Raw genomic sequence first — 27,845 nt, 5'->3', positions numbered from 1 at the left:
CTATAGTTAAACGTGCCATATGTCCACAGCAGAGCATAGAAACAGCTCGTGCGCTTGTGAATTTGAACAGCACGCTGAGTGCTCGGCTTTGTTTAGCAAACAGCTGCCAGCTGACGACTTGAATAATATATCCCGATGTATTTTCTTTTTTACTGCCCTATTTACAGACATTTATTTCCGACTCTGATTTGACGAGATTTTGACTTGAATTGAATCTAGATAGATTTTTAATATAAATCTTCTAGAACCCCGTTCAAGTGTCCAATCAACCTTTCTGCTTTAGTTATTCGTCATTGAATTTCAAATATCCTTTTGTGCAGCTAAAGACAATAGCTTGATTGAGTTTAAAGTAACAAAGTACAGTGGAAACTCGATTAACCGGACTAATTGTTGTCGTTAGGGATTCGGATAATCGAAAATCTGGATAATCGAATGTATGAAGAAAAGCGGGTTTTGTGCATATTATGTAATTCACTATAATAGTACATATTTTCAATTTTCAAAGTAAGATAACTATACCAAGTGGGATATCATAATATATGAAAGGGCTTTGCCTGTACATTCTAAAACAGATTTTTATGCATAATAGTTTTTGATTTATCGTACAAAATTGCGGAAAAAACACCCGAGTATGGAACCCTCGGTGCGCGAGTCTGACTCGCACTTGGCCGAACAATTAGTCCGGATAATCCCGAATCCGTATAACCGAGGGCCGGATAATCAAGTTTCTACTTAAGTAAATCTGTTGTAAGATGTTTGAAGAGATAACATAACGTTTATCAGAAAGTAAAGCGTAGTTCACGCGCCTCGCTTTCAAAAGGATCTTCAGATAATGTATCAGGTCGAGATAGCAATCGGGGAGCGAACCTCCGCACACCCGCACACTGCGCACACCCGCACACTGCGCAGCCCCGCGCTAACCCGGTGCGGGCGACGTGCAGGTGTGCGGGACGTCCCCCCAGCTTATACCTTGATTGCCTTCACACCAGTTTAAAAAATCTATTAAAGTAGGTATGCTCCTGAAAAAAGCATATTACACAATTGAAGATTATCTAAATGATAAAAAAACCGGCCAAGTGCGAGTCAGGCTCGCGCAGTGAAGGATCCGTACTACAGTTGTATTTTTTCGACATTTTGCACGATAATTCAAAAACTATGATGGATAAAAATAAATAAAAATCTGTTTTAGAATGTACAGGTAAAGACCTTTCATATAATACCTTACTTGATATAGTCACTTGTAGAAAGTTGAAATTACTAATTATTAGTTCATGACCACAATTTAATTTTTTTTGTGTGATCTAACCCTAAATTCACGGTTTTCAGATTTTTCTCCAAATGTCAGCTATAAGACCTACCTACCTGCCAAATTTCATGATTCTAGGTCAACGGGAAGTACCCTGTAGGTTTCTTGACAGACAGACGGACAGACAGACAGAAAGACAGACAGACAGACAGACAACAAAGTGATCCTATAAGAGTTCCGTTTTTCCTTTTGAGGTACGGCACCCAAAAAACGTGGATTTGACCTGCAGCTCGTTCCAGCAACGCACAAGACTGCAAATACTTTTTTATACATGGCATAATTGTATATCAAATCTTTGAAAACCGCTGAGTTTCGTACTGGTTCTTCTCGGTAGAAAAAGGCATTCCTAAACAGTGGTTGATGCATTTGACTTGAATAAAAAAAATAGGTATACATACTTATATTATTTTTTTAATGAAAATATTACAATAAAACATAAAGCTATAGCCTTATCTGATCTAATTACTATACAAATCATACCCGTGTGGAATGGTGCCAAGATTACTGGCTGCATTTTCGCGCTGGACAGCCGGCTGATCCGTCGCGCAAAAAATGAGCCAGCCAATAAATAAGTACTTATAAATAAATAATTTTATTTTATTTATTTATATTTATTTATTGCCTTCTCAACCTGGTAAGCTAAACTCTGAACAGTCTCAAGACGTGTGGACATGTTAACTTCTACTCAGTCACTTTAACATTGGTGTAAACTTCTACTCAGTCACTTTAACATTGGTGTAAACTTCTACTCAGTCACTTTAACATTGGTGTTAACTTCTACTCAGTCAGTTTAACATTGATGTTAACTTCTACTCAGTCACTTTAACATTGATGTTAACTTCTACTCAGTCACTTTAACATTGGTGTTAACTTCTACTCAGTCACTTTAACATTGATGTTAACTTCTACTCAGTCACTTTAACATTGATGTTAACTTCTACTCAGTCACTTTAACATTGATGTTAACTTCTACTCAGTCACTTTAACATTGATGTTAACTTCTACTCAGTCACTTTTTTTTGTTTCCAGAGTGGAGGACGATCCGTCTTCGCCTGTAAACAAAACTAAGTAAGTAGATTACAAATTAATATGGATTCTTTAATCAATACCTTACTAAGTATGAAAAACTAAAATGTAGGTAAGTAGAAAGCCAAAGAATAGAAACGAAGTAGATCTAACATATCAAGTTTTTTCAACATAATTATAACCACTGAATTAAATATATTCTAATTAATTCTACTGAAAATCATATATTCGATTACGTTAAAATGACAGCTACAATGTCACGATCGCAATCAACTTTGATTGGTTGACACAATTCACTATTGGCTACAATGCATATTGCATTGCTGCAACAAGAACACCATAAATTATTCAGACAAACACAACGTTTGCGATTCACAAAATAACGATTAGTAGGTATTGCTCGTTCCCAACCGAAACATCCTGCAGTTTTGTCAACTACGATGTCGTAAATCCGTAGAATGGGGTCCCGAGGTTGGCCATAAACTTGTTACACTGCTAATTAGAGGCCCTAGGGGTTATTGGGCTACGCAGTCGCAATCATCAAAGCTGTGATTTTGTAGTTCAAGTGTAGGGTCGATGGGTTTAAATCACAATCATTATCATCTAAATATGTAAAAGGGAAGAATCACAATCATCATCATCTAAATATATAAAAGGAAAAGGTGACTGACTGACTGATCTATCAACGCGCAGCTGAAACTACTGGATGGATTGGCCTGAAATTTGGCATGCAGATAGCTATTATGACGTAAACATCCGCTAAGAAGGGGTTTATGAAAATTCAACTCATAAGGGAGTAAAATAAGGGGTTGAAATTTATGTACTTCACGCAGACGAACCCGCGAGCATAAGCTTATCAATCGATAGACATCCACTGCCAGACATAGGTCTCTTGTAGGGACATCTACACGCCAGTCTTACGCTGCCTGAATCTAGCGACTTCCTACCATTACGACTCGTTTGACATCGTCTGTCCACTTAGTAGAGGTTCCAACGCTTCGCTTTCCGGTCCGAGGTCATCATTCTAGCACCGCGGGAACCCAACAACATCTATCGATTTCAGCAGCTTCGCAACCTGCTGAGCTATGTCGGTTACCCTGGTTCTCCTATGGATTTCCTCATTTCTGATTTGATCACGTAGAGAAACTCCAAGCGTTTTGTAATTCAATTCAAGTTAATGGTCGATGGGAAACGGGAAGTTCAAATACTTGGACTTGGGAACTTGGGAATCACTTTTTAGGAACTATCATCATAGTCATCCTCAAGTTTGGAAGCGAATGTGACAGCTTTGCGCAATTAACCCCTGATCGTGACAGTCGTAAAGTTGAATGTTAGTAGGTACTGCTCATTATAGCTGATCCTCGCAAATTTTGTCTGTACTTTCAGCTCGAAATGTTTGCTTTGGACTTAATTTTGAGCCAAAACATGGCATATTATCTTCATAACATATTGTGAGGGTTTAGGATCTACTAAGGACGCTTCGGTGCCTGCTTTTTACGACATTCATTAAAACAGTTCCTCAAAAAGTGAAATTGTCTTTATTTCTGTGTTCCTTCTTCCTACCTAGTTTACAGACTAATGCCTTATTTATTTATTTATTTATTTATTGTCACTTCGTCTTTGAGGTGCTGCTTTTTCAGCTATCTTTCTGTCGAGGATCAACCGAAGAAAAACGAATGAATTGAAGATCTACGGATCTTCGCTGTAGATGACCGAAAAATGCAAACCTTTCTCCGTACGACAGTAATTGTCCTTAGCAGCTGTTTCGTGTATCTAGTAAACAAACACGAATAAATACTGAAACCAAAAATTCACATCTCCTATCTCTTGTTTCAGCGAAAAGAGTGGTCTAATCACCCCGCCTCAACAGAATGGCGGAGGAGATTCACCGCCACCAGAGAAGGAGAGGGCCGACCAGGAGGACACAGAGAAGAGTCACTCCGGCTCGGTACCACATTGTGCGGAGGGCCCGAACGATGACCTCTACGCTATTCCTGTCAAATTGCGACCGAAGAAAGAGACACTGCCTCCTGGATGGGAGAAACACGAAGGTAGGAAGGGTTTTTGATCGTTGGATAGTGGTATAATATGTATCCTTGCATTGTCTTCTTTCAGCCACTGAAACCTTTTCACTTCTTCAAATTCAAATAAATTGGAATTGTCTCATTGTAAAAGGTAGACCTTTGCAGAGGTAGTCACCTACAAGTTAGATTTTTGGCTTGGTTGGATAATGAAATATTGATTCATAAAGAGCGTCAAGAATGCAAAGTAAATGCAAAACTGTAGTAAATGCAACACAAAGGAGGATGTGGACTGTGTACAGCATACTTGCTGATACATTTTTGAGAACCGTAGGTACATTTGATACCGCTAAGAAATTGTCTTCATATTTGAGATTTTTGCCATTGTTATAGAATTTGGTAGTTTATGAAATTCTTTCAGATTACTTTCCTCTACGCCTGTGTATCCTTAAAAATTAGAAATTTTATATCTGTATAGTTTGACTGAGTCAGCTTTTGGGGTGGAGTGTAGTGAGGTGTGATTTGCGGTAGGAAATTTTAAAAGCCTTGATTTTTACGTTAACTGTCACCCTCCTGCGAAGACCTCACGAACCTGTATAGGTATAGCTGTAAATGTTTTATTCTATTTACAGACAATGACGGTCCCTACTACTGGCACATAAAGAGCGGGACGATCCAAAGAGAAATACCAAAGATGCCGCCCGTAGAAGCGAGAGAGTCGCGCATATCCATGGTGCGCGACTGCTCCAACCTATCAGACGTCAAATATGAAGGCGCCATGACGTCTTCAGTCACTAGGAGTACCACCAGTGGCGCTTTGGATCACGTTGATCAAGATGCGGAGAGGAAACGGAGAGAGGAAGTCGCGTATAAGTAAGTACTCATTTTTTTCTTTTGGGATAGAGATCTAAATGATCAGAAAAATGTGAAACTAATAAATGCGGTATCTCGTTGTGGTCCATATGAGTGAATGCGACAGATTGTAGCTTATTTTCTGTCGGTGGGTCCCATGACATTTCACGAATTTGCTAGATGCTTAGCTGATGTTGCTGTGAGGTTCTTAACTTCTTAATTTCAAGCTGGTAGAACTTTGGAGTCTTATCGTTTAGTCAATTGGTCAGTTACCTACCATTGACAGAAAAATAGGTTACTACTAAGTACAACTATTTTACTTTTAGATGGTTAATCTTTAGATGGTTGTTAGTGTACCTACCATAGAAAAGTGCAGCTCTTTGGAATTAGGTTTTTTGGTGATGATTCTCCAGAATTTTCATCTCGTCTATTTCTATGAAACTAAATATCATTGAATTCAAAATGAGTACTACGACGCCGCATAATATTAGTACATACAGTTAAAAACTACACTAACAGAGACACAACAATGTGGTGTACGTCAGGGTGGATTGACATCGCCGGACCTTTTCAACATTTATATTACAAGTGAGACCTGGTTCTACTAGTTGTAAGATCCAATACTGATTCATCGTTGAAATTTCCACCAGGCGTCGCAGTTACCCAGCCCGTCCAGAGCACGATGGTCGTGCAGTTCGATTCTTCGTTCGTTCCCTCGGGTGGGTGGAGATCGCTGAAGCGGACCTCACACCGGAGCGGTCCAGCCGTGCCGTCAACAAGTGCATCGTAGACTTGAGTCTTGGACGCAACGATTTGTTGGATCAAGTCGGCCGTTGGGGCGATGTAAGTATTTAAACTGGACATTCATGATTCTTCTTCTTCGCCATTCTTCTCGGTGTTGGGTGAGCCTCCTCCAAGTTTTCCACGCAAGCTTGGTGATATCGTCGGACCAACGGAACGTTTCTCTTTCTGGTTTCTATTCCAGTAGCAAATGGGTCCATCGGTCATCTGTGGTCCTGTTTATTCTTGATTGCACGCAGTTAAACATCTTTTAATGGTTCCCCAGACATCACTTAAGGAGGTTGGTGGTTACAACATCAGCGGTTTGTAGAACCATGTCCGAAGGTTTTGCAACCATACCAGTTCCAGCCTTTTCCCGAATATTTATTCAACGAGTTTAATATAGAACTCAGGCAATTTATTTCTGCAAAGAATGAGCCGTAATCTAGGTACAGAACCTGAAAGACTTTACACACTTTTACACATTTTTAGACCTTTGGTCTCTAAGTTTGGACAACCAGTTAACAGACCTTATTGCTCCTTGAGCCTCAAACATTTATCCCTGATTTTGTTAACTTCCAGGGAAAAGACCTCTTCATGGACTTAGATGATGGTGCACTAAAACTGATCGACCCGGAGAGTTTAAACACGTTGCACACGCAGCCCATACACACTATCCGGGTATGGGGCGTTGGCAGGGATAATGGACGGTTAGAACAAACCCAAAATAATAAATGGTAGTTTAGTTTATGGTAATGCCGTAATTGCTGTGAAGTAGGACATTGTGTTCGTCCATGTAACAATTCGTCGTACATGTTATATTTCATAGTAAAATAGACAAAAACTATTATTGTGATGTTGACAATGTAATAATCACAGATTTTGTAACAGCAGCTTTAGAACTGGAATATTAGTACCTAGATAGATTGCTAGAATTTTAGAGTGGTAGACCCCAAATCCATCTAATAACTAATAAGGTTTTTTTTTCACAACGCATTCTGGAAATAGTGAAAGGTATGGAAATGATTAAATAAATAAATTATTCATTAAGTAGATAAACCTCATAATTAGTACTGTCACAGGACTAATTTCGTTAAAAGTGGGAGTAGTATTGAATTCTGATTATGCCCTCCTGAATCACGAAAGTTTAGTTCCAAATTCTCTAGTAATTTTTGCGTGATGCGTCATGCGTCCATTTGAAAAACTACGCTGGGGTAAACGTCTGCACGAACAAACGAGACAAATTGTGACGAAGAAAAGAGAACATAGTAGTTCAATCTTTTCCCCTTGACTAACTTACTTCACCCCTTCTCCCCAGGGACTTCGCGTACGTAGCCCGCGATCGAGTGACGCGCAAGCACATGTGCCACGTGTTCCGATGCGAAGCACCAGCGCGCTCCATCGCCAACGCGCTGCGAGACATCTGCAAGCGCATCATGATCGAGCGCTCGCTGCAGCCTCCGCCGCGCCCCACCGACCTGCCCGCAGCCAGGCGGCCGAGGCCACTGTCTGGTAGGTTTCACCTAATCTCACATCAGGTCAATTAATTTCCGGTCATGGGTCAGGATCTTCAAGTTATGCGACCAGATTCTGCCTTCTGTATTCCTTAGAACGGATAAAAAAGCAAACTACTTTGAAGAACTGATAGTTGTTGGGGCTTCAAGGTACTCAAATAGAACCAATATCTTCTCTTTGAAGGATCGAAGTTCTCCAATACCTTGAGCTCTAGGTCTTTTCTTTTTGCTTTTTCACTTTCACCTCAACGTAATTTTATCTTTGGATTGCGACATTTCTTTTTCCACTCAAACTTCGATATCAATTCACCGTTGGACTCTGAAAATCTTGACAAATAATTTTCAGACCAATCTACGGATATAAAAAATTCCATATTTTTAAAAACTTTTGACATGTGATGTTGCCCGAGTTAAGCAAAATTTTTCTTGGTTTCAGGAGCATCATTCCCCACACCAATGGAGGAGCCTCGTAAGACGGTCCGGGCGCGGTACCTGGGCAGCGCGGAGGTGCCGCGAGCGACAGGCATGGACGTCCTCAACGACGCAATAGACAGACTGGCGGCCGCTAGAGCACCCCCCGCCTGGAGACCTGTTGCAGTGGCTGTGGCTCCCTCGATGATCACGATCACAGAAGAAGGGGTAAGCGATCAATAGACTCTCTAGACTGGATTATGCTCGCCACTTCGTCCCTATTTAACCCACTTAGGGGTAGAATTTCGAAAAATCCTTTCTGAGTGGATACCTACTCTTTACAAAGAACACGCTCTCCAAATTTCATGTCTCCAGGACCAGCGGTTTAGGTTGTGCGTTGATATATAAGTCAGACTTCGAATTTTATATATTATACAGAAGATTTGATGAACATATCTTCTTCATTATTACCTTCGTCAATTAGATACCTACCTGTGTAGGTATATTATTCCAACTAAGTATTAGATTAATGTTGTTGTTTGGGTTTTGGGATAGCAAGGCAGTAAGCCTTTAGTTTTGGGTTATATAATTCTCAAATGCGGTTGGGTAGTGTTCGAGATCTCTTCTGGTGCAAAATTCCTCAGTGTTCCTCAGTGCGTGTTGTGAGTGGTGACATAATATGGATCCGAGTGTTCAGTAAAGCCAGTGGTTTTCCAGGATTTTCAGCTGGCAATACAAGCCACTGTCGCGCCGATCACGGTCTATTCTGATTTGTGGATTGCACCGCCATCTTAGCATCAAACGTCATTGTGATGCATATAAAACTGTCCTTTAAAGGTCCTTTAAGCTAGACACCGGACGTTACGGCTGTGCAAACAAAAAGAAGCCTCTTTCGCGCCATGCGTGATAAATCTACAAAAACAATCGAATCCTACGCACATTAAATACCACCGGTGGACAATTGTGCTGTGCCGTGCTCATCCTTTGTGTGCTGGTGATTTTTGTACGTTCCAAATCAAGTGGTAGTTTTTGTAAGCTGTAGATTTTGAGGAAATCTGACATAATGAACATCATCTCTTCGTATTTTTAATAACTCTAACGGTCCTTCGATAGCTCCCCAACAACGAGGCATGTTCGCTATATTAATACCTGTGCTTAATCGCCATTATTTCCTTTTCCAGGAAAGCAATCCACTGGTGGAATGCCGGGTCCGCTACCTGTCGTTCCTGGGCATCGGGCGCGACGTGCGGCGCTGCGCGTTCATCGTGCACACTCCTCAGGATCTGTTCGTGGCGCACGCCTTCCACGCCGAGCCCTCTTCTGGCGCCCTCTGCAAGACTATTGAAGCTGCTTGCAAGGTAAGCCACTACGTAGTCCCCTGGTGGATTGCCGGAGACTGCGACGAGAAAGACAACGAGGAGACGAGAAGTGAAGGGGAGGATAAGACGGAATATGAGTTTGTTGTGGGATCTTCTCAGACCTGGGCGCGTTTGGAACCCTCGGAAAACCGATAGACGTTGGGATCCCAAGGTGCTGGAATGGCGACCTGGCACGGGAAGACGCAGTGTTGGAAGACCCTCCACTGTTCATCATATAGTGGAGCCAAGTGCCCTGCACGTATTGTTGAGGGATTTCTCGGCGTCCAAAATAATAATGCACTGTATTACACGTTATAGGTATTTATTAGTAAAGAGAACAACTATTAATTAATTAAGACACAGATTCGTCTGACGTGTTCACTTTTCGTTGTCTTGTGTGAAAGTAAATGTGTGGTCCGCTAGTCGTACGCGGTCGCGTAACACGCGAGCCGTTGCCGACGCGCGACCTTCTCAACGCGGCCGGATAACCGCGGCTATCCTGAACAAGGTGGACGGACGACATCAAACGAGTCGCAGGGATCCGCTGGATTCAGGCGGCGCTAGACCGTGGCGTGTGGAAGACCCTACAAGAGACCTATGTCCAGCAGGACGTCTATCGGTTGACAATGATGATGATGTATGAGTAGAACAAAGCAGCGTCAGTCAATCTCCACCGGTTTGTCCACAGCTGCGCTATCAGAAGTGCCTGGACGCGCACGGCGGCGGCGCGGTGGGGGGCTGCGTAGGAGGCGCCCCGCTGTCGGGCGAGGCGGCGCGCGCGTCGCTGGGGCAGGCGCTCAAGTCCTTCGTGGGCTCGCTCACCGGCCGCCGCGCCTCCTGAGCTACTCCTGCAGGTACTTGCTTATTACACTTTATCACTACTATATACAGGGTTCCAGGAAAATATGACACGATCCCGTTAAGGGGTTATAGTACAAGACAATTAGCTATCAAACGACCCCTAAAGTGCTTATGCAAAAGTGCAGTGTATCGTTTTCGAGTTATCCATTTTTTTATTTTGTTCTAGGTAACTAAATGGGTGTTTGCCACTTAAAACATTAGTAAAAAAGAGAAACAATGTATTTCATCAGATTTTTTTTATTTCTTGCTAGTACATACCTTTGTTGATAATAATAAACAGTAGAGAAATCTTCAAGCATTATAAAATTACAGCACAAAAACTGTACAAGTTTTCGATTTTTAAATTTAATTCTTTGAATAACTTGCAAATTTTCTGTAAAAATTACTATGGCACTTATCCTGCAGATTATTTTAAAAATATCCATACGTACGTACGTATCCATTAGTACATAAAAATGTCAGGGAAAATAATAAAATTAAGAAAAAATGACATAACAAAAAGACCGTAGAAAATTCTAACAAATGCTATCGTCAAAGAATTAAAACAGAATCAATGTAAAAAAGACTAATGCAAAATGGTTGAAGATTATTTTTCAATGGGGTCAGAAGGTAAAATAAAATCAGTCAACTGCAAGTCGGGCTCGCACACGCAGGGGTACCATCGTACAAGAAATAACACTTTTTATTTATTTTTAATTTTCATGACGGCCATTTTGTAATTTTTAGTATTTGTAGTTTTAGCGGTAATAGAAATACACATTCTGTGAATATTTCAAGTCTCTACCTATTACGGCTCACGAGATACAGTCCATTGACAGACAAACGGACGGCCGGACAGACGGACGGACAGTCGGACGAATATAAATTAATTAATTAAACATTAAATTATTTTTCAGGAAACTCCCAGCGGTCGTTAACGAGGAGCGCTTCTGCATAACGCACCTTCGCAGCCGCGCCGAACGCGTAACGTTCGCGAGTAGTATCCGCGCCGAACGCGTAACGTTCGCGAGTAGTATCCGCGCCGAACGCGTAACGTTCGCGAGTAGTATCCGCGCCGAACGCGTAACGCACCCGCACCCGCACCGCAGGGCACGCTTTCTGCTGTGTTCTTTATCATTTCCGATATAATAATGTCAAGGCGTGTAATAATCATAAACTATAGGTAATACCTACTTATTAAATAATGATATAAAGTCAGTGAAGCTATTTTTTAAGTCATAAAGATTTACCTAATTAAAATTAAAATTTTGTTTTGTGTTCAAGTCACGGCAAAATAATACGCTAACGGCAAAATAACAAAAAATGCAATGATGAAAAAATCATCAAAAACTCTAGAATTTTCTTAATACAAAATGTGATCACTATTAATGTATTATCTTTGTCACTATGGAGATAAAAATCAAGATAGAACAACATTTATTTTAGGCTTTTCGAAAAAAAATACAGCTAAACTTAATTTAGCTTAGTTTTTCACGTAATTTTTTTTACTTCGTCCTTTTACAAGGACCTGTGCATAATCAAATCTATATTTATAATGCAACCTAAAAAAATCTGTAATTAATTAATTCCATAATACAAAAGATTTTGAAGTCTCTACAGCACAAACGAATCGCTTTGCAAAGAGTGGAAGTTTAAAGTGACCGATAAAAAAAAATTTACCCTACAAAAACCATAATAAGTAATAACTCAACACTAGTGTTATAACACAACAGTACCTAGTGTTGCCATGCTGAAGATTTTCTCCCATTTTTTTTATAAAACCTACTTATTTCTAAGCATACATCATACTACATATCTATCTCACAGCAAATCATTTAAATGATTAAATTTACTTCGTCCATTTCATATTGTTAAATATTTAGTTATTAAATTTACATTCACATAAGAATCACTGCTTTTATCACAGAGTTAAGATTTGTTCACATTTACATTCACATGCTGTGTAGCGTACCTACTTGTAAAAAGCCTTTACTTACAATGAAATATAATTATTATAAAAATATCATTATAATAATCATAATGCCATTCAAATATTATAATCTGTTTTAATAAAAACTGACTGAAAAGTATCACACCTAGCTATGCTATATATGGCTATGCTGCTCTTTACTTTTTGTACAGTTTTTATAGAAACTAATAAGTTTTGTCCATGAGTAAATGTATCGCCGAAAGCATTGATGTTATTCACAATTTTATTTATAAAAAATGTAGGTATTTATGTTGATGGTCTCATAATTTTATAGTTACCTTAATACCTAGTCGTAGTAAATATTTATGTTATGGTTTTGTAAATTTTAAGTCGATATTTTATAATGTGTAAATTTAAGTCGACTGTTTTGTAGAACGGTTTATAGTCAAGTTTACGCTGTAAAATTAATAAACACAATCAATAATTTGAAATATTAATAATTATTATGTAAAATAATTCGACGCCTGTTTTGCCATAATCAAAAATCTTTTCCCCAGATCCGCAGGGGTTTTATAAGATGCTACAGTAAAAATTAAAAGTGGCAACACGGAAGCGTTAATTATTACTAGTTAGGCTGCGTGTAGACTAACGAAAAAAACGATTGCAAATGTGAGAAAAAATTATCAAGTGAAACAATCATTTCTATAAGTTAAAAAGTCTGTAACGATGATTTGGATTGATAATTTTAAAATATCATTATAGTCAAAAATAAGTATTAATGTGTAAGAATAAACACATTATTTTAACGTCTATTTAAGCCATAATTAAGATCAAAATTAGTATGTAATGTTAATAGATAATTAATATGCTGATGTTTTAATGGCGTTTGTACATACAATTTGATGGATGGAATTTAACTAACTTTAGTTTTAGTAAAATGGAATGATACTTGGTAAATTTCCAACAAGAAACATAAAATGACGATAAAGTTTTATGTTTCTAGTTGCAAAGTTTGTTTCGAGCACGGTATGAAGAAATTGTGTCACTTAAGGGCGGCCACATACTTAGCTACTGACATTCTATGTTGCTTAAATATGAATAAAAATGATCGTCGTAAAGGGTATGCCCTATAGGTACATACAGAACATTGGTTGATAAATAATATCATATGATAAAATCATCTTCAGCTTACGGCTGTCATTTTTCTAAGCTTTAGCGTTTTTAACAGCATTTAGTAGCTAAATTAGTGTCCGTTCTTACTGATTTCTTGAATATGAATGGGATATCACGATGGATGTAGAATAGCTATACAAATAGGACTCTACGTGTATAGGTAAAGAGTTTATTTTTGCTTAAGCTTGTATAAAATACGTACCTATTGAATTGCGAAAGATAAAATATTTTTGGTAAAAACATCGCGATGAATATTGATATATTTACGATGTTTAGCTTATCTAAAGTTAGTTTTTGGCGTAAAGATGCCACTATACAATACAAAACGACGTAATTTTTAAAGAACTGTTCACAAATTAATGTCTATTTATTTGCCAATTTGGCTAGAATCAGAAATATTATATTTTTTATCGCATGCCTCATTGTAACAAGGGTGTCTGAAATCGTTGAGCTTTCAATAACTATACATATTTGTATTTAATATCCTAAAAATATGCGCGATATATAGATACAAGCAAAATAAACCTCTATAAACGCCATTTTGTAAATAGTCAAAACAAGATGGCCATTAAAATTGTCAGTTATAGTCACGGTAAGTATATCATACATATTCAGTTTATTTTTAAATGTGTGTAAGTATAAAAATCAGTAAACTTGTGTAAATAGGGCGGCGGGACCCACGTAAGCAAACGGCGAATTAATTTAAAATCACTGAATCTAAAACGTATATTAACGTGTTTTTGTGTCTATAACAGTTTTAAAATAGTTTATCTAAATGTATGTATGTAGTAAGGATGTCTATGATCTTGTGCAAGTTTTCCTGCCTTTGCAGTAGATTAATTATTTAAATTAAAAGAAAGCGTTTTGTTCGCATCAAGGTCATTTTCGAGCCTCAAAAATAGACTAAGGCGTTCGTTAGATATCACAAATTAGCTTCAAAATATACCTGCATACCTTCTTCATATACCTATTAGTAATCAATGTTGCTTGTCGTATGGAATCTTCATATACTTACAAATTACAATCAATTTAATTCAATAATGTCGGTCGGCTATCTTATTTCTTATATTGGAAATGTTTAACTTAATAAACACGAATACGAATTTTCGAAGGTTATCCCGCTTTGGATATCGGGGTTCGGGATAGAATACCCCTTTCTTTTTCTTAAAATTGAAGTACCTACCTACAAAGAGAAGATCTCTTGTTGTCTTTTAACATAATTATCTAAACTCAAGCGTTTTATTTATTCAAGATTTCGAAATGTACCGGCCGGCGTTAATCAATTAGATCTACTGTAAATGATACACTGAGTTGTTCTTATTATACGTAAACATAGTTTTATTCACACGTTAATGTTAAGTATCTATAATATGTCATTGTTTATACAAAATGATATTCATATATAACGGGTGGTTAATAATAGTTTAGGGACCGTTTTTTATATCGCAAATTGAAAAATAACTTGTCATAGTTTTTGTCTATAATTGGTAATATTTAATCATTACTATATTAAAACCGTATTTGATGTATACTTAATAAAATTGTATTGGTGTATGAATGTTTTATAAATTACGTGACATAATAGTATTATATTGTAAATGTTAATACATTATATTGGGTGTAACAAATGTTTTACATAACTTTAAAATGGTAATATTACTTTAGAGTTAAAAAAAAGCATCTTGTATTACAATATTACAGTGATCATGTTATATAACGTATATTTTATAATTTGTAGTAACTTTTGTCAGCGTTGTAAACTAATGTACTTAATTTTATAAAAATTGGTCCCTAAGCGCGGCGTTTCGTCCGCTTGTTTGTAACCACCCTTAGTTGCAATAGCTCGATTGCAAGCTTTGACTGCCCCTTATCGGACGAAGTGTATGTCAATATTTTCTATAAAATATAAACTTTATAATGTAGTCATTAGTTAGCTTCAAAATTACAGTTTCTAGCTCACGGATGGGTTATATCGGTGGGAATTAAAATTTAAACCGTCATCGCTTTGACAGCTTAAAAGCCTTAAGATTGTGGCTTTTAATAAATAATTTTGTGAAATTAATAAAAAAAATATTATAAACACATTTGTCTTGGGTTTTATTTTATTTGTATTTGGCAACATTAATTTTTCCCTTTTCATCCGCCTTTTAATTTATTAAGGTGTGACTAATTCTGTTGTACTCAATCGTTTAAATCTATTGCTATACCTTTCATAATGTTGCTTGCGGAAAAGTATGGCACTATTTTTAGACCTGTTAATTTAGTTTAGTTTAGAGATTGTGTACAAGAGAATCGGCCCCATTACCTAGGTACTTCATTTGCGTGATCACTCTGAATTTTGTGCAGGCGTTTTGATAAGTAGCATCTACCACCACACCACACACAGACCACAGCTACGCGATTGTGGTAGAATGACAGTTACAATGTCACGATCGCAATCACCTCTGATTGATTGACGCTCGCTCACTATTGGCTACAATGCATTGTTGCAACCAGAATAGCACAAATTCAGCCAATCACAACAATTGAGATTGTAATAATGATTGATGCAGGTTTTACGAAATCGCCGTACAGCTTTACGACCAAGAGGTTCCGAGACGGTCAAGCGGCTTGACCTCAAACACGTAGATTTGTTTTAGGCACCACCGCAAACCCCAAAACATAAACTTCTTGCCCAGATGAAAAATTCGCGGGAATTTCATTTCTTGGTTGAAATTGGTGCTTTACCATGTGGAGATAGAGGTCAAATATATTGTTAAATTTTAGAAATTTGCTGCTAGTATGAATTATTGGCCCTTGATGTCACAAGATAGCGGAAATTCCAGCTAAGATATCACCAATATGGCGGAGTTTGTCCAATTCTTAGGCCTAGGGTGGATAAACGGAATTGCCTACCTACTGCTACAATGCAGGTTATTACTAGGGTGAAAATAAAAATACCATAATATCTATTCATTATAAATATTTATTCATCATTATTCATTACATTGTTGGACATTATTTCAAATTCCAGGATATTTTACATCATAATTAAAAAATAAAACAGAAATTGTATCATAACTATTTGTTTTCCCTTTCAACAAAAACTTATTATTTATTCATTTATATAATTTACAGTTATACATTAACACGGAAGCATACTTAGGACTCGCGACGCGAAAAACCGGCATAGATCACGGTAAAAGTCTCCATGGCGTGTTACTTGAAAGCCTCATAGATGGCACTTTTCATGCCCTTCCAAGGAGGTACTTATCCCGAAAAATTAAAGTTCCCGCGGAATTTTTAAAAACCCTAAATCCAAACGATCGAAGTCGCGGGCATCATCTAGTACCCGATAGACGTCCACAGCTGGACATAGGTCTCTTGTAGGGACTTCCGCGACTCGTTTGATGTCGTCCGTCCACCTAGTGAAGGGGGGGGGTCTTCCAACGCTGCGCCTTCCGGTGCGAAGTTGCCATTTCAGGATCTTGGGAGTTGGAACCCCAAGTACTCGTAACAAATAAATGTCGTATCAAAGCCGAATTAAAAAACAAGTAACACTATCCGCAGGTATCTAAAAATACTAAATACTAAATCAATTTAAACTACTGTGATTTTGTAGTACAAAAGTCTGCCTCTGAAGGGCATGGAGTGGACAGCGCCATCTATGAGGATTCTAATTAATACACCCCGGAAAGAGTATATTTTGACGTTTATTTGGATGAAGGTATTCGAGGTATTCTTACGGTGACATAGTGAGTAGTATTAGCGAGTTTCAGTTAAATTTGATTACGTCGCGAGGCGTAAGTATGTTTCCAACTTTACTCAACGGACGAGTAATTTATATAACACATATTTTGTGGCTAATTCCATTGTACAATATCTAAATTGACAGATCTAAGTCTAGTGGGATATCTCATTTTAGTTTAATTAATAGATTAGTTTACAGAATTATCCATAACGTGGTTAATTTTGTAGTACAATTGATATCCCTTTCGTAATGCTCCCTGCAGAAAAGGATAGCACTAGATTTGCCAATTTAGTGAGCGCGCTCCCATAGTAGGTAGTTGGAAGGTCGGAATTGTTCGTGCGTAATCGTACGTGTTCGCACGAGTCAAATTCGTACGAAAACGCAAGACCAAAGTGCGACTAGCCTTAATATCCCTACATAGGTATAGTTTCGGATCAATGCGGTTGCATTATCATAAAAAAAAAAAAAAAGTAATTTTATACGTTTTTTTATTACATTATTATTAACAGCTATTTTATTTATATGTATAAAATAAACTCATACATTAAAGAAAATACAAAATTATTTTGATAGTGGAGTTGTATATTTTACTTATAGTTGTCATAAAGCATCATCCAAATCTGCGCGACGAAAACGACTACGAAGCGGGAGCGTCCATGAATCAATAAATTCGACTGCATTGCTTACTCGTAATACCTACTTGCCTAGTGGTTAGGACGTCCGCCTTCTAATCGGAGGTCGGGGGTTCGATCCCGGGCACGCACCTCTAACTTTTCGGATTTATATGTGCGTTTTAATTAATTAAATATCACTTGCTTTAACGGTGAAGGAAACCTGCATGCCTGAGAGTTCTCCATAATGTTCTCAAAGGTGTGTGAAGTCTACCAATCCGCACATGATAATGATGATGATTATGTACTTTCAGGCGTAATACATACTTGATTTACAAAATATACTTTTCGCAAGAAACTTTTTAGACATGATCCTTTTTTAATAACTGGACATTTCTAGAAGAGTACCTATTCGTAGGCGTTATTTAAAAATACATACATTTGTGGTAGATCTGTTTTGCATAACTACATCTGAATAACTGTGTACTAAATAAAAACATGCATGTCCTGCAAATTGCTATTGCGCTGGAGCCTGGAACCATGACTCATTAACATCGAAATGACGTCATTTTGACGTCAGCCGAAATAAAAATATACCATCAGCTCGAAATTTCAGTCTAGTGCTGACGTCACTAAAATGGCGGCCACGCCGCATTAGAAATTTGCGGCACTTATAAAACTTATAATTGTGTACTAAATAAAATCATGTAAAACTATATCTATCGAACGTTTTATACAAAATACAGTGTTCTATAATACAGACCTTAACTATCAAAATAAGCGAATAAAAAAAAATCATATTTTGTGAAAACATTCAAATTCATGCCATTTTGAACCTTACACGAACGCAATAGGAACTTGTAAAGGTGTATTATTAAAGTAAAACTTTATTAGGCGAGACTTGAGAGTAACTCGGATCGCGTACTTCTAGCCATATTTAAAATGGGCGCCAAACAGAACAGCTGTTTTGAGGCCGGCATCTTTTATCGAGGTGTTTCAAAGTACGATGTAGGTTAGTGTTGTAGATAACAAGCTCTATTTTGTACTTAATACATAATATCACGATAAGCTGTGATAGCCTAGTGGTTAGGACGTCCGCCTTCTAGTCGGAGGTCGGGGGTTCAATCCCGGGCACGCACCTCTATCTTTTCGGAGTTATGTGCGTTTTAAGTACATAATTAAATATCACTTGCTTTATCATATAGTAAGTACAAAATAGAGCTTTTTATCTATGGCAATAACTACGTATGACGCTACGGATTGTATTATTTTTCATTATTATCACCCAAGGGTCAGAGCAGAAAGAACGCATCGCGTCTGTACCATGTTACTATAAAGGTGAACGCACACTTATCCGAGCCGAACGCGTCGAACGAAACGAATTTTGGAATTCTGTATATGAAATCTCATGAAACCTAGCACACTTCTCCGCGTCGAATCATCCGAATCTGCAAGAACCCCAGAAGTGAGTGAAGTGAGTGATTCTAATTTGAATCGATTCCTTTGGCGCGGTCGATTCTTCTTGTGCGGATATGAGTGCGAGGCCTTCTTGACTTCGATTCGTTCGACGCGTTCGGTTCGGATAAGTGTGCGTTAACCTTAAACCGTACCTCAGAACTCAAGGTCTCACATAATATTATAGGACTTAAAACTAAAAGATTTATATATTCATAAACAAAATTTCAATAATAATTAATAATGCTAAAATTATATTTACACAAAACGTAAGAGAATACAGGGCCGTGAATTTTCAGAAATAATTCTATACTCTGCATTGACATTATATTTTTTATTATGCGTAAAAAATGAGTTCTCACGCGCCATTGTGGCAAATTTCTTGCCAACAGTACGATTTAAAGGTAACCGTACTTTTGACATGACAGTTGACCCGTTGAGTTAAAATGGCGCGTGAAAAGTCTTTTTGTACGGACTATAATCACGCATCGAGGTCTATGTCATCGTCAATCTATCTGTAATCTGTCGATAGGTTACTTAGCAACGTTATTAAATGTATCGAAAAAGACCTTACCATTTTTAGGGTTCCGTAACTCCAAAGGAAAAAGAAACCTTTCTAGGATCACTTCTTTGTATGTCTGTAGCTAAGTGACTTATCGACAGATCGCTGATAGATTGATTATTAATTTTAGTCGTAAGAGCTAGCGCGCACCACGGTTTTCCGTACGTTTTTTCTCGCAAAATCTGTGAACTATAGAACTATATAGAAGCGCGCGCACTGCGGAATTAATTCCGCACCGGATTTTCATAGATTTCAGTTCAAATTGACGGATTTTAAAACGCAGCGCAACTCGCCGCACAGCGGTGCGCGCTAGCTTTTAATGGAATTAATATTATTTTCAGGAATTTCCGTATTTCAGTTAGATTTTTTATAACACATAATTTTCACTGGTATTTAAAAAATGATTTGAATATCGATCATTCATTATAAAATTCGTTTGAAAATACTACAATTTCAACATACAACAATATTACAAAGTCACTGATTTAAAATGGTTTTAACATTTTTTTTAAATAATCGCTAACTATAGTTATAAAAGCTTTGTATGGGAAGCGGAAGAACTAAATTTTGTCAAACAAATTGTTCACACTGTATCATTAATTTACATATTTTATCAATTCTAGATCCTATAGTAATAAGCGGCCATCTTCAATAAATATACTATCATATCATCTATATGTATATTATCATAATCTAACAATATCGTCTCATGATTTCTTCATCTTAAAACTGGGATGCTGGCACTCATCATCCTGGAAACAAATGAGATGGGACTTTCTTATCAGACTTAGAAAAAGGTTTTCTAGAAATAGAAAAGCGAGTCGGGACTTGCACACGGAGGGTGCCGTATCATCGCACAAGAAATCTTAAACCAGTATAGTAAAAAACCGGCCAAGTGCGAGTCAGGCTCGCGCAATGAGGGTTCCGTACTACAGACGTATTTTTTCAACATTTTGCAGGATAATTCAAAAACTATAATACATAAAAATAAATAAAAATCTGTTTTAGAATGCACACTTGATATAGTTATCTTACTTAGAAAATTGAAAATACTAATTATTAGTTCATGATCACAATTTTTTTTTTTTTGTGTCATGTAACCACAAATTCACGGTTTTCAGATTTTCCCCCCTAATGTCTGCTATAAGACCTACCTGCCTGCCAAATTTCATGATTCTAGGTCAACGGGAAGTAACCTGTAGGTTTCTTGACAGACAGACAGACAACAAAGTGATCCTATAAGGGTTCAGTTTTTCCTTTTGAGGTACGGAACCCTAAAAATGAAGATTTATCCCAGAAAATGAAAGAGTTCCTACGGGATTTAAGAAAAAGAAAACGTAAACCCACGTGGACAAAGTCGCGGGCATCAACTTGTATACAAATGAAACACTAACCTGTGACAGAGCTATATCCATCCATTTTCTTTAAAGAAGTTCGTTCTGCGCTGAAACAAATCGTTATTTGTAGATTAACTCTTCTAAATAATTTTAAATACATATCAAAAATTGCGTAACCGGCAGGAATCGAACCTGCATCTTCTGGGTTCGCGCCCGATGCCTTGACCAACTCGGCCACGGTTTCGCTTACCGCCCGTGACGAAATTTGTGATACGTATGTTCTCTCAGTACTGAAGCGACTGTTATGTTTCTTGAAGTGTAGGTAAAACACTAAAAAATTATAAAAAATATAACTCTTCTAAGTCGTATAACACTTATGCAGGCTATTTCATACACATGCCGCAGGGGCAATATAATAGGAATGTGACCCTAAATTGCATCCTTGATTATTATGTGAACAGGCAAACAGGGGCAATTTTCTAGACTGACTTATTACAGTGCCTATATTCGCTTGGTTTTGACATTTTAGTTTAAGTTTAATTTTATGATTTGCCTGTATTTTATAAACAAATATTTAGTCACACTCAATAATCACAACTGTTAACTATATTTGTCCGCCGCCATGGCTAATGTGCTGGACTGTTTCTTAGATTTAACATCTTATGTACCACATTATGCAAATAAAGAATTATTCTATTCTATTCTATTCTGAATAGAATAGAAAATATATTTTTATTCAATTGAGTATTTTCATTTGATACTTATACCTATATCAATAATTTGTAAATAAAAAAAATAAAAAAAATAATAATTGAAAATCGGTTCTAATTTGACGAAATTGGGTATTTGACTACATCAAAAATAAATTATTTCTCAGTGATTATTAAATAGAGGGTCTTCCAAAAAACGTAAAATCCACGTCCTTTGTTGGTTTTAAGTGTAATAACCATTTTAAATTATCGATTAAACTAAAAAAAGCACGTCAAATGATTGTGACGTCACACACCGGTATTTCATAGAATCTCGCATACTAAGCGCACGTTTTGACGTTTGATAAAAAGTTACTGATTTGACTAGTTCTCAAATACCGTATTAGAGAAAAATTCTAAATGGCCCTTCCGCCGTGCGACTTAGAGCCCTCGCCCATGGCGACTTTTTGTAGCGATGCTGTCGCGCGTTTACTAAACACACGCCAGCATCACTACTAACGCGTGTTAGTCGGATTAGCAACGCGCTACTGCATCGCGACTGTATCGATGCGGAAGCGCGACAGCATCGCTACAAAAAGTCGCCGTGGGCGAGGCCTCTAAGAATGCCCCCGCAACAGATGTGTGAGTAGCCTTAAACAGACTAACCAATTGAGAAGGTGGAACGTCCACCTTACACAAGAAAGTGGTAAAGCTCTTACAGTACGCGGCAAAAAGTAATGTACATCGGCCTTTAGAATGACATTTCGGCTTTAGCGCACGGTTGTCTCCATCACTCATACCTATGTGACGTTTTGTCGGTCTCAATGACAGAAACAACGCTCTACAAATCTGCTGTCTCCTAAATGTCAATGTACATTACTTTCTGCCGCGTACTGTACATCAAATACACACAAAAGCTGTGAAGAATATTGATGAACGAATAGCCATTTCTATCATGATAGGTAGCGCAGACAGAGACGAATGCAAAAAATTTGGTTATGACAATAAAAAAAATCGGTCAAGTGGGGGTCGGACTCGCACACGAAAGGTTTTGTAGCATAGTAGGTAAGTAATTTTTTCTATATTTTTAGAGTTCCATACCTAAAAAGAAAAAAGGCACCCTTATAGGGTCACTTCGTTGTGACCTTATAAGACTCGCGCTTTGCTGCTTGAATTCAAACACTAATATGGGTTAATGAACATTAAGAGGGCTCTGTTTTTACCTCAGACTAAGTATTAAGGAGACATTGGGGCCGATTTTCTTGTACACAAAAACTAAACTAACAGGTCTAAATCTAGTGCTATCCTTTTCCGCAAGTAACATTATGAAAGGGATAGCAATAGATTTAGACGTGCCATTTTAGTTTAGTTTAGAGATTGTGTACAACGGAATTAGCCACATTGGCCCCGATTCTCTAGTCTCTCTCTAAACTAAATTTAGAGTATCTGCATCCTTTTCTTTTTACTAATACTAAAAAAGGAACGGAACATGACTTTCACATTTAAAGACTCTAAAATTTAGTGCACAATACAAATTTAAACAGTAGGTTCGCGAGTGCGTGCTAAAATCACGGGTTTTACCACCAAAAAATTAAATTTAGAAATGTCAAACTGCTTCTGTCCTTTTCATATTACAATAGTAAGAAGAGGGTGCGAATACTCTAAAATTAGGTTGTGCTTAGAATCGGTGCCATTGGCATTAAAATAATAATACCTTGTTAAAGCAAGCTAGATGTATAGAAAAGCTCTGAAGAGTGATAGAGACATAAACACAGTTTGTTGTCTTTGTCATAGTTTAGCTTTTTTTTGTTGGGCACATTGTAGTTTGTGCCCAACAAACCTCTGTGATAGTAATTTATTGCGAATATTACGAGGTTTTATTTAGTTTTCTGTTTTAAATTTAGTATTGAAGGTGTGTAGAAGCCATTTATGGTGCATTGCTGTGTAAAAGTTGTAGCGAACGCAAATTATGAAACATAACCTTTCATACGTACGTATGATTTCTTTTGTTGTTTTGTCCCTTTCGGGTATACACCTCTGACTACTCTCCTTGATTCTTAGTCTGAGGTTTTTACCCTTTGGCTACGGAACCCTAAAAAGCATATATAAACATAATGCTATAATGAGGAAAACCTGTGCAAATGAATATGCCTCCGTCAAGTCAATGGTTAATGGTTAGGTAATGGTGGCAATGGGAAGTGACCACAGAGCTAGCAGCGTACAGACAGGGCAAAACTTACAACTTGTTCTTATCGCTATGTGCGTCACCGATAACGACGGGCCGCTTGTGTGTGTGTTTGGAAGACTCGTGCTTAGCTGCTAGAAGTCAAACACGAGGGTTAATTACCCTGTTCTAATACTAATGGGATCATCTTGACACGTCTACGAGCTAGACAAGACGGACGGACGGACGGTCAGACAGACAGCAGTGACATTAAGAAGGTTCCGTTTTTACCCTTTGGCTACAGAACCCTAAAAGAAACTCTAATGAGGAAAAACCTGTGCAAACGAATATGCCTTCGTCAAGTCAATGGTTAATGGTTAGGTAATGGTGCCAATGGGGAGTGACCACAGAGCTAGCAGCGTACAGACAGGGCAGAACTTACAACTTGTTCTTATCGCTACTTGCGTCACCGATAACGACGGGCCGCTTGTGTGTGTGTTTGGAAGACTCGTGCTTAGCTGCTTGAAGTCAAACACGAGGGTTAATTACCCTGTTCAATGTCCATATTAAATACTAGCTTATGCTCGCGACTTCGTCCGCGTGGACTACACAAATTTCAAACCCCTATTTCACCCCCTTAGAGGTTAAATTCTCAAAAATCCTTTATCAGCGGATGCCTACGTCATAATAGCTATCTGCATGCCAAATTTCAGCTCAATTCGTCTAGTAGTTTGAGATGTGTGTTGATAGATCATCAGTCAGTCAGTCAGTCACCTTTTCTTTTTATATATTTAGATTAATAATTAATAATATTATTTCCAAGCATAGATACCATTTATATTGTGTAAACTGTTACTTACCACTGGTAATAACACCATAGGAATTGCAGTTAAGGGGAGTGGGTTCTTGAGAGTGCTGAAAAGCGTAAAGAGTTCATTAATGACTTATATTCATGACTAATATTCTCCTTAAGGTCTGGACTCCACCAGAGCGGAGATGTGCGGAGATGTCTGAAGCGGAGACAAGAAAAGATGTTTTTCAGCAAGGGGTATCCACCGAAGCTGTAGGGAAATAGACAACATCATGGGAGTTCTCTGTAATATTCTCAAAATTTACAGAGGTGAAAACTCTGTTTGAGGCATTTGATTATGTTAATCACAAAATAACTAACTTAAACTTAGCCTCTATGGCATCAAACTTATTGCACTTGATTTCATTGCCTCTTATTGACAGAATCAAAGCATATATAAATACAAATGTAGCCATAAGGTGCCTTGATGGGTGTACCACAAGGCTCAATATTGGGGCCCTGTTTATTTCCAATATATATTATTGGCAACCATACCATGTCAGCGATAGTTGTACATTTTACTGCTTGCAGATGACAGCCAGATGTTTTAAAAATGATAAAACTAAAGAAAATGTTGATGATGCTTATTGCATTGATTGTGGTAGTTTACTGTGAATAACTTGCTTTTGAATGCAAAATAAGTGTTTAGGTGTTTGTACTACCTAATGTAGAAACACTAAACATTGAGAACTCCAGGTTTTTAATAGTGATCTTGGATAGCAAGCTTCAATATAGAGACAATTTGGTTGATTCTGTTGTACGAAATCACGAAACTAAATTGTCTAAGGCACTGTCTCCACCTAAGCGGAGAGGAGAGATGTGTTCAGTCAACCAATCAGATTCATAATAAATAACGTGAAAAAATTATCACATGATTTTTTAAAATCTGATTGGCCAACCGCACACATCTTCTCTCTGCTCTGCTTAGGTGGAGACTGGGCCTTTAATGTATTGCTATCCCTTTAATTCCTGCAAAAAAGTAAAGTCTAAATAAACCTAGTTTAGCAGCTATCAGGAAAATCAGAAAATAGCTTTGTCTACTTTGCTTGTGTTATATTGTCATACAGCTTTTTTTAATGACCTAGCTTATTTGGTCGATTTTGTACAATATCTAGTTTATAGTTTAAGAAAATATGAATCTCACCTTCATCTCACTTAGATCCCTCATGACAGAATCAAAATCCTCTTTAGTAGGTTCATCTGTTTTCTTCCTCACAACACAATCCTTACCGCTAACACTTTTCTCAACACCACTCCTAACTTTCACATTGTTCTTCACTTTCTTACTATCACTTTTGTCACTTCGGTCCTTCAAAGGCACTATATTTTCACTTTTGTCCACTAATTTCTCCTCAACAAGTTCAACATCACTGCTACTATCGTCTACAGCTACAGGCTCCTGAACTACGTCACCTAAAGGATCTAGATCCGAAACTATTACTATGTCTTTCTTTTTCTTAACTTCCGGTGGTCTTTTATCAGGTTTCGCGAAAGTTGGTGAATGAGAAACAGATACTAAACCAGGCCTTGGAATATTACTTTCCGCTATTCTCATACTTTCTATCTGTTTTTTACTGAATTCCTCCTTACTTAGTTTCTCTATAGTTTTCGGACTTTTTTCTGGTTCTTTTTTATTGTGATTTGTTGTGTCTACATGCAGTGGTGTGTCTAATCTTTTATGTTTTGTTGTATCTACATGCAAAGGAGTATCTAATCTTTTGGGGTTGAGTTCCTTATCTTTAACTGTCTTTTTGTATTTATCTTTTTCTTTTTCCTTTTTATTTGTGACCATTTCGTTCAACGCTGCAGGTGATTTGACTCTTATTAGTGGTGCATCTTTAGGTTTTTCAGGCACATTATTAGTTTTTTTGTCTTTTTGATTTCCAGGTACAGCGGTTATAGTAATACTGCCTATAGTGCTCGGAGGGTTGTACAGATCGTCTTTACTCCGTTCCGAATCTTTTTTCTTATCATCCTTTTCTATAACTAGATCTTGGCTGAGGGAGTATGAGTTTAGCACTGTTCCGAAGATACTAGCGGGGTTGACTTTGTATTTGTCTTTGTCGTCATCAACGTTTTTGACAGTGGTGGTTACTGTCAAAGAGCTTGGGAACTGTATCTGTTCGTTGAACTGTTGTGTGCTCGTTATGACGGATTGCGAGGTTGACTGTGAGCCTAAGCGCGGACGTTTGATTTCTTTGCTCAAACTGAAAAACAAATATCGCAATTTGAATTGAGCTCATAAAAACGTTATCTATATTCTATATAATATTATAAAGAGGTAAAATTTTTAAGTTTGTTTGTAGGGGTAATCTCTGGAACTACTGAAGACAAGGTGACAAGAGATCTAAAAATATCTAATATTTTGCAGTCGTTATTATACTTTTTTCTACATTTCGTATAAGAAATATAGATGTGTATAGATGTATGCACCCAGGCCACTTGAGCTGACATTTTGTTATAGTCGACGCATTTTAAACTGAGTCGTCGAGTTATCAGTCTGTTTCGCTAGCTGGCACCTACGACCTGTAAGTGCGAGCGAAACAGACAGATAACCCGACGACTCAGTTTAAAATGCTTCGACTAGTGACCTGTCATCTACCTACTATGATAATTGTATGCTTTACTCACTCAGCCTGCCTCAGCAAGGTAGGCATCCGCACAAAGCCGGAGGGGAACAGCTTCAGCACCCTCGTGGCTAGCAGATTGGCGGCGGCTTCCGGCTCGCCCGCCAAAGCCGCCAGGCGCGCCAGAAACGCCCTGGCACGCGGACACCAGGGAAAGCGCCGCTTGGGCAGACGCTTGTCTACATAGCGTGCACCTTCCACTGTTGATTGGAGTTGGAGTTTTTTCCTGCAATAAAAGAAATAAAATATTATTGTATGATTTTTTTAGTTTACTTTCCTCCGCGTGGATTTAGGTTTTTAACAATCCTGTGGGAACTGTTTGATTTTCCGGGATAAAATGTCACTCTTCCAGGTCTTCAACTATACCCATGCGAAAAAATCAGGTAGAATCGTTGCTCCCTTGCGGCGTGATTGAAGGACAAACCAAAAAACACACTTTCGCAGAAAGTGTGTTTTTTGCTTTGTTCTTCAACTAGAACATCACTACCCATATTATAAATCTAAATATATAAAAGGAAAAGGTGACTGACTGACTGATCTATCAACGCACAGCTTAAACTACTGGACGGATCGGGCTGAAATTTGGCATGCAGATAGCTATTATGACGT

At 37.8% G+C, this 27,845-nt stretch overlaps 2 protein-coding genes across 22 annotated transcripts in view; one reads left to right on the top strand and one right to left on the bottom strand.

Annotated features, from left to right (window-relative positions):
* The window catches only part of LOC117992920 (protein Fe65 homolog), a 60,371-nt gene extending 48,883 nt beyond the window's left edge, over window positions 1–11,488 (top strand). For 6 of the 8 annotated variants that reach the window (XM_034980643.2, XM_069506063.1, XM_069506066.1 and 3 more), the window contains 10 exons: window positions 2,336–2,374; window positions 4,169–4,383; window positions 4,986–5,226; window positions 5,856–6,048; window positions 6,568–6,695; window positions 7,304–7,497; window positions 7,936–8,138; window positions 9,092–9,268; window positions 9,957–10,122; window positions 11,026–11,488. In XM_034980643.2, coding sequence (XP_034836534.1) covers window positions 2,336–2,374; window positions 4,169–4,383; window positions 4,986–5,226; window positions 5,856–6,048; window positions 6,568–6,695; window positions 7,304–7,497; window positions 7,936–8,138; window positions 9,092–9,268; window positions 9,957–10,109 — 1,543 coding nt within the window. In that variant the 3' untranslated portion in view covers window positions 10,110–10,122; window positions 11,026–11,488. The remainder of the gene's footprint in view (window positions 1–2,335; window positions 2,375–4,168; window positions 4,384–4,985; window positions 5,227–5,855; window positions 6,049–6,567; window positions 6,696–7,303; window positions 7,498–7,935; window positions 8,139–9,091; window positions 9,269–9,956; window positions 10,123–11,025) is intronic. The other 2 variants (XR_011238025.1, XM_069506062.1) reach the window with 2 other exon arrangements.
* A 6,534-nt stretch (window positions 11,489–18,022) lies between these two features.
* Window positions 18,023–27,845, bottom strand: part of LOC117992672 (ubinuclein-1-like) — a 39,022-nt gene continuing 29,199 nt past the window's right edge. For 3 of the 14 annotated variants that reach the window (XM_069506047.1, XM_069506052.1, XM_069506061.1), the window contains exons 12-17: window positions 27,241–27,462; window positions 25,754–26,816; window positions 24,620–24,674; window positions 24,202–24,280; window positions 20,964–21,013; window positions 18,023–20,321 (exon numbers count right to left, since the gene is read on the bottom strand). In XM_069506047.1, the coding sequence (XP_069362148.1) occupies window positions 20,317–20,321; window positions 20,964–21,013; window positions 24,202–24,280; window positions 24,620–24,674; window positions 25,754–26,816; window positions 27,241–27,462 (1,474 nt within the window). In that variant the 3' untranslated portion in view covers window positions 18,023–20,316. Of the gene's footprint in view, window positions 20,322–20,958; window positions 21,014–23,637; window positions 23,688–23,835; window positions 23,915–24,201; window positions 24,281–24,619; window positions 24,675–25,753; window positions 26,817–27,240; window positions 27,463–27,845 lie in introns of those variants that run through there. The other 11 variants (XM_069506053.1, XM_069506051.1, XM_069506055.1 and 8 more) reach the window with 11 other exon arrangements.

This window comes from Maniola hyperantus, chromosome 22, assembly GCF_902806685.2.
Source record: "Maniola hyperantus chromosome 22, iAphHyp1.2, whole genome shotgun sequence".
Taxonomy (NCBI): domain Eukaryota; kingdom Metazoa; phylum Arthropoda; class Insecta; order Lepidoptera; family Nymphalidae; genus Maniola; species Maniola hyperantus.
Note: the sequence above shows the minus strand (reverse complement) of the source record. Positions and strands in the feature narration are given on the sequence as shown.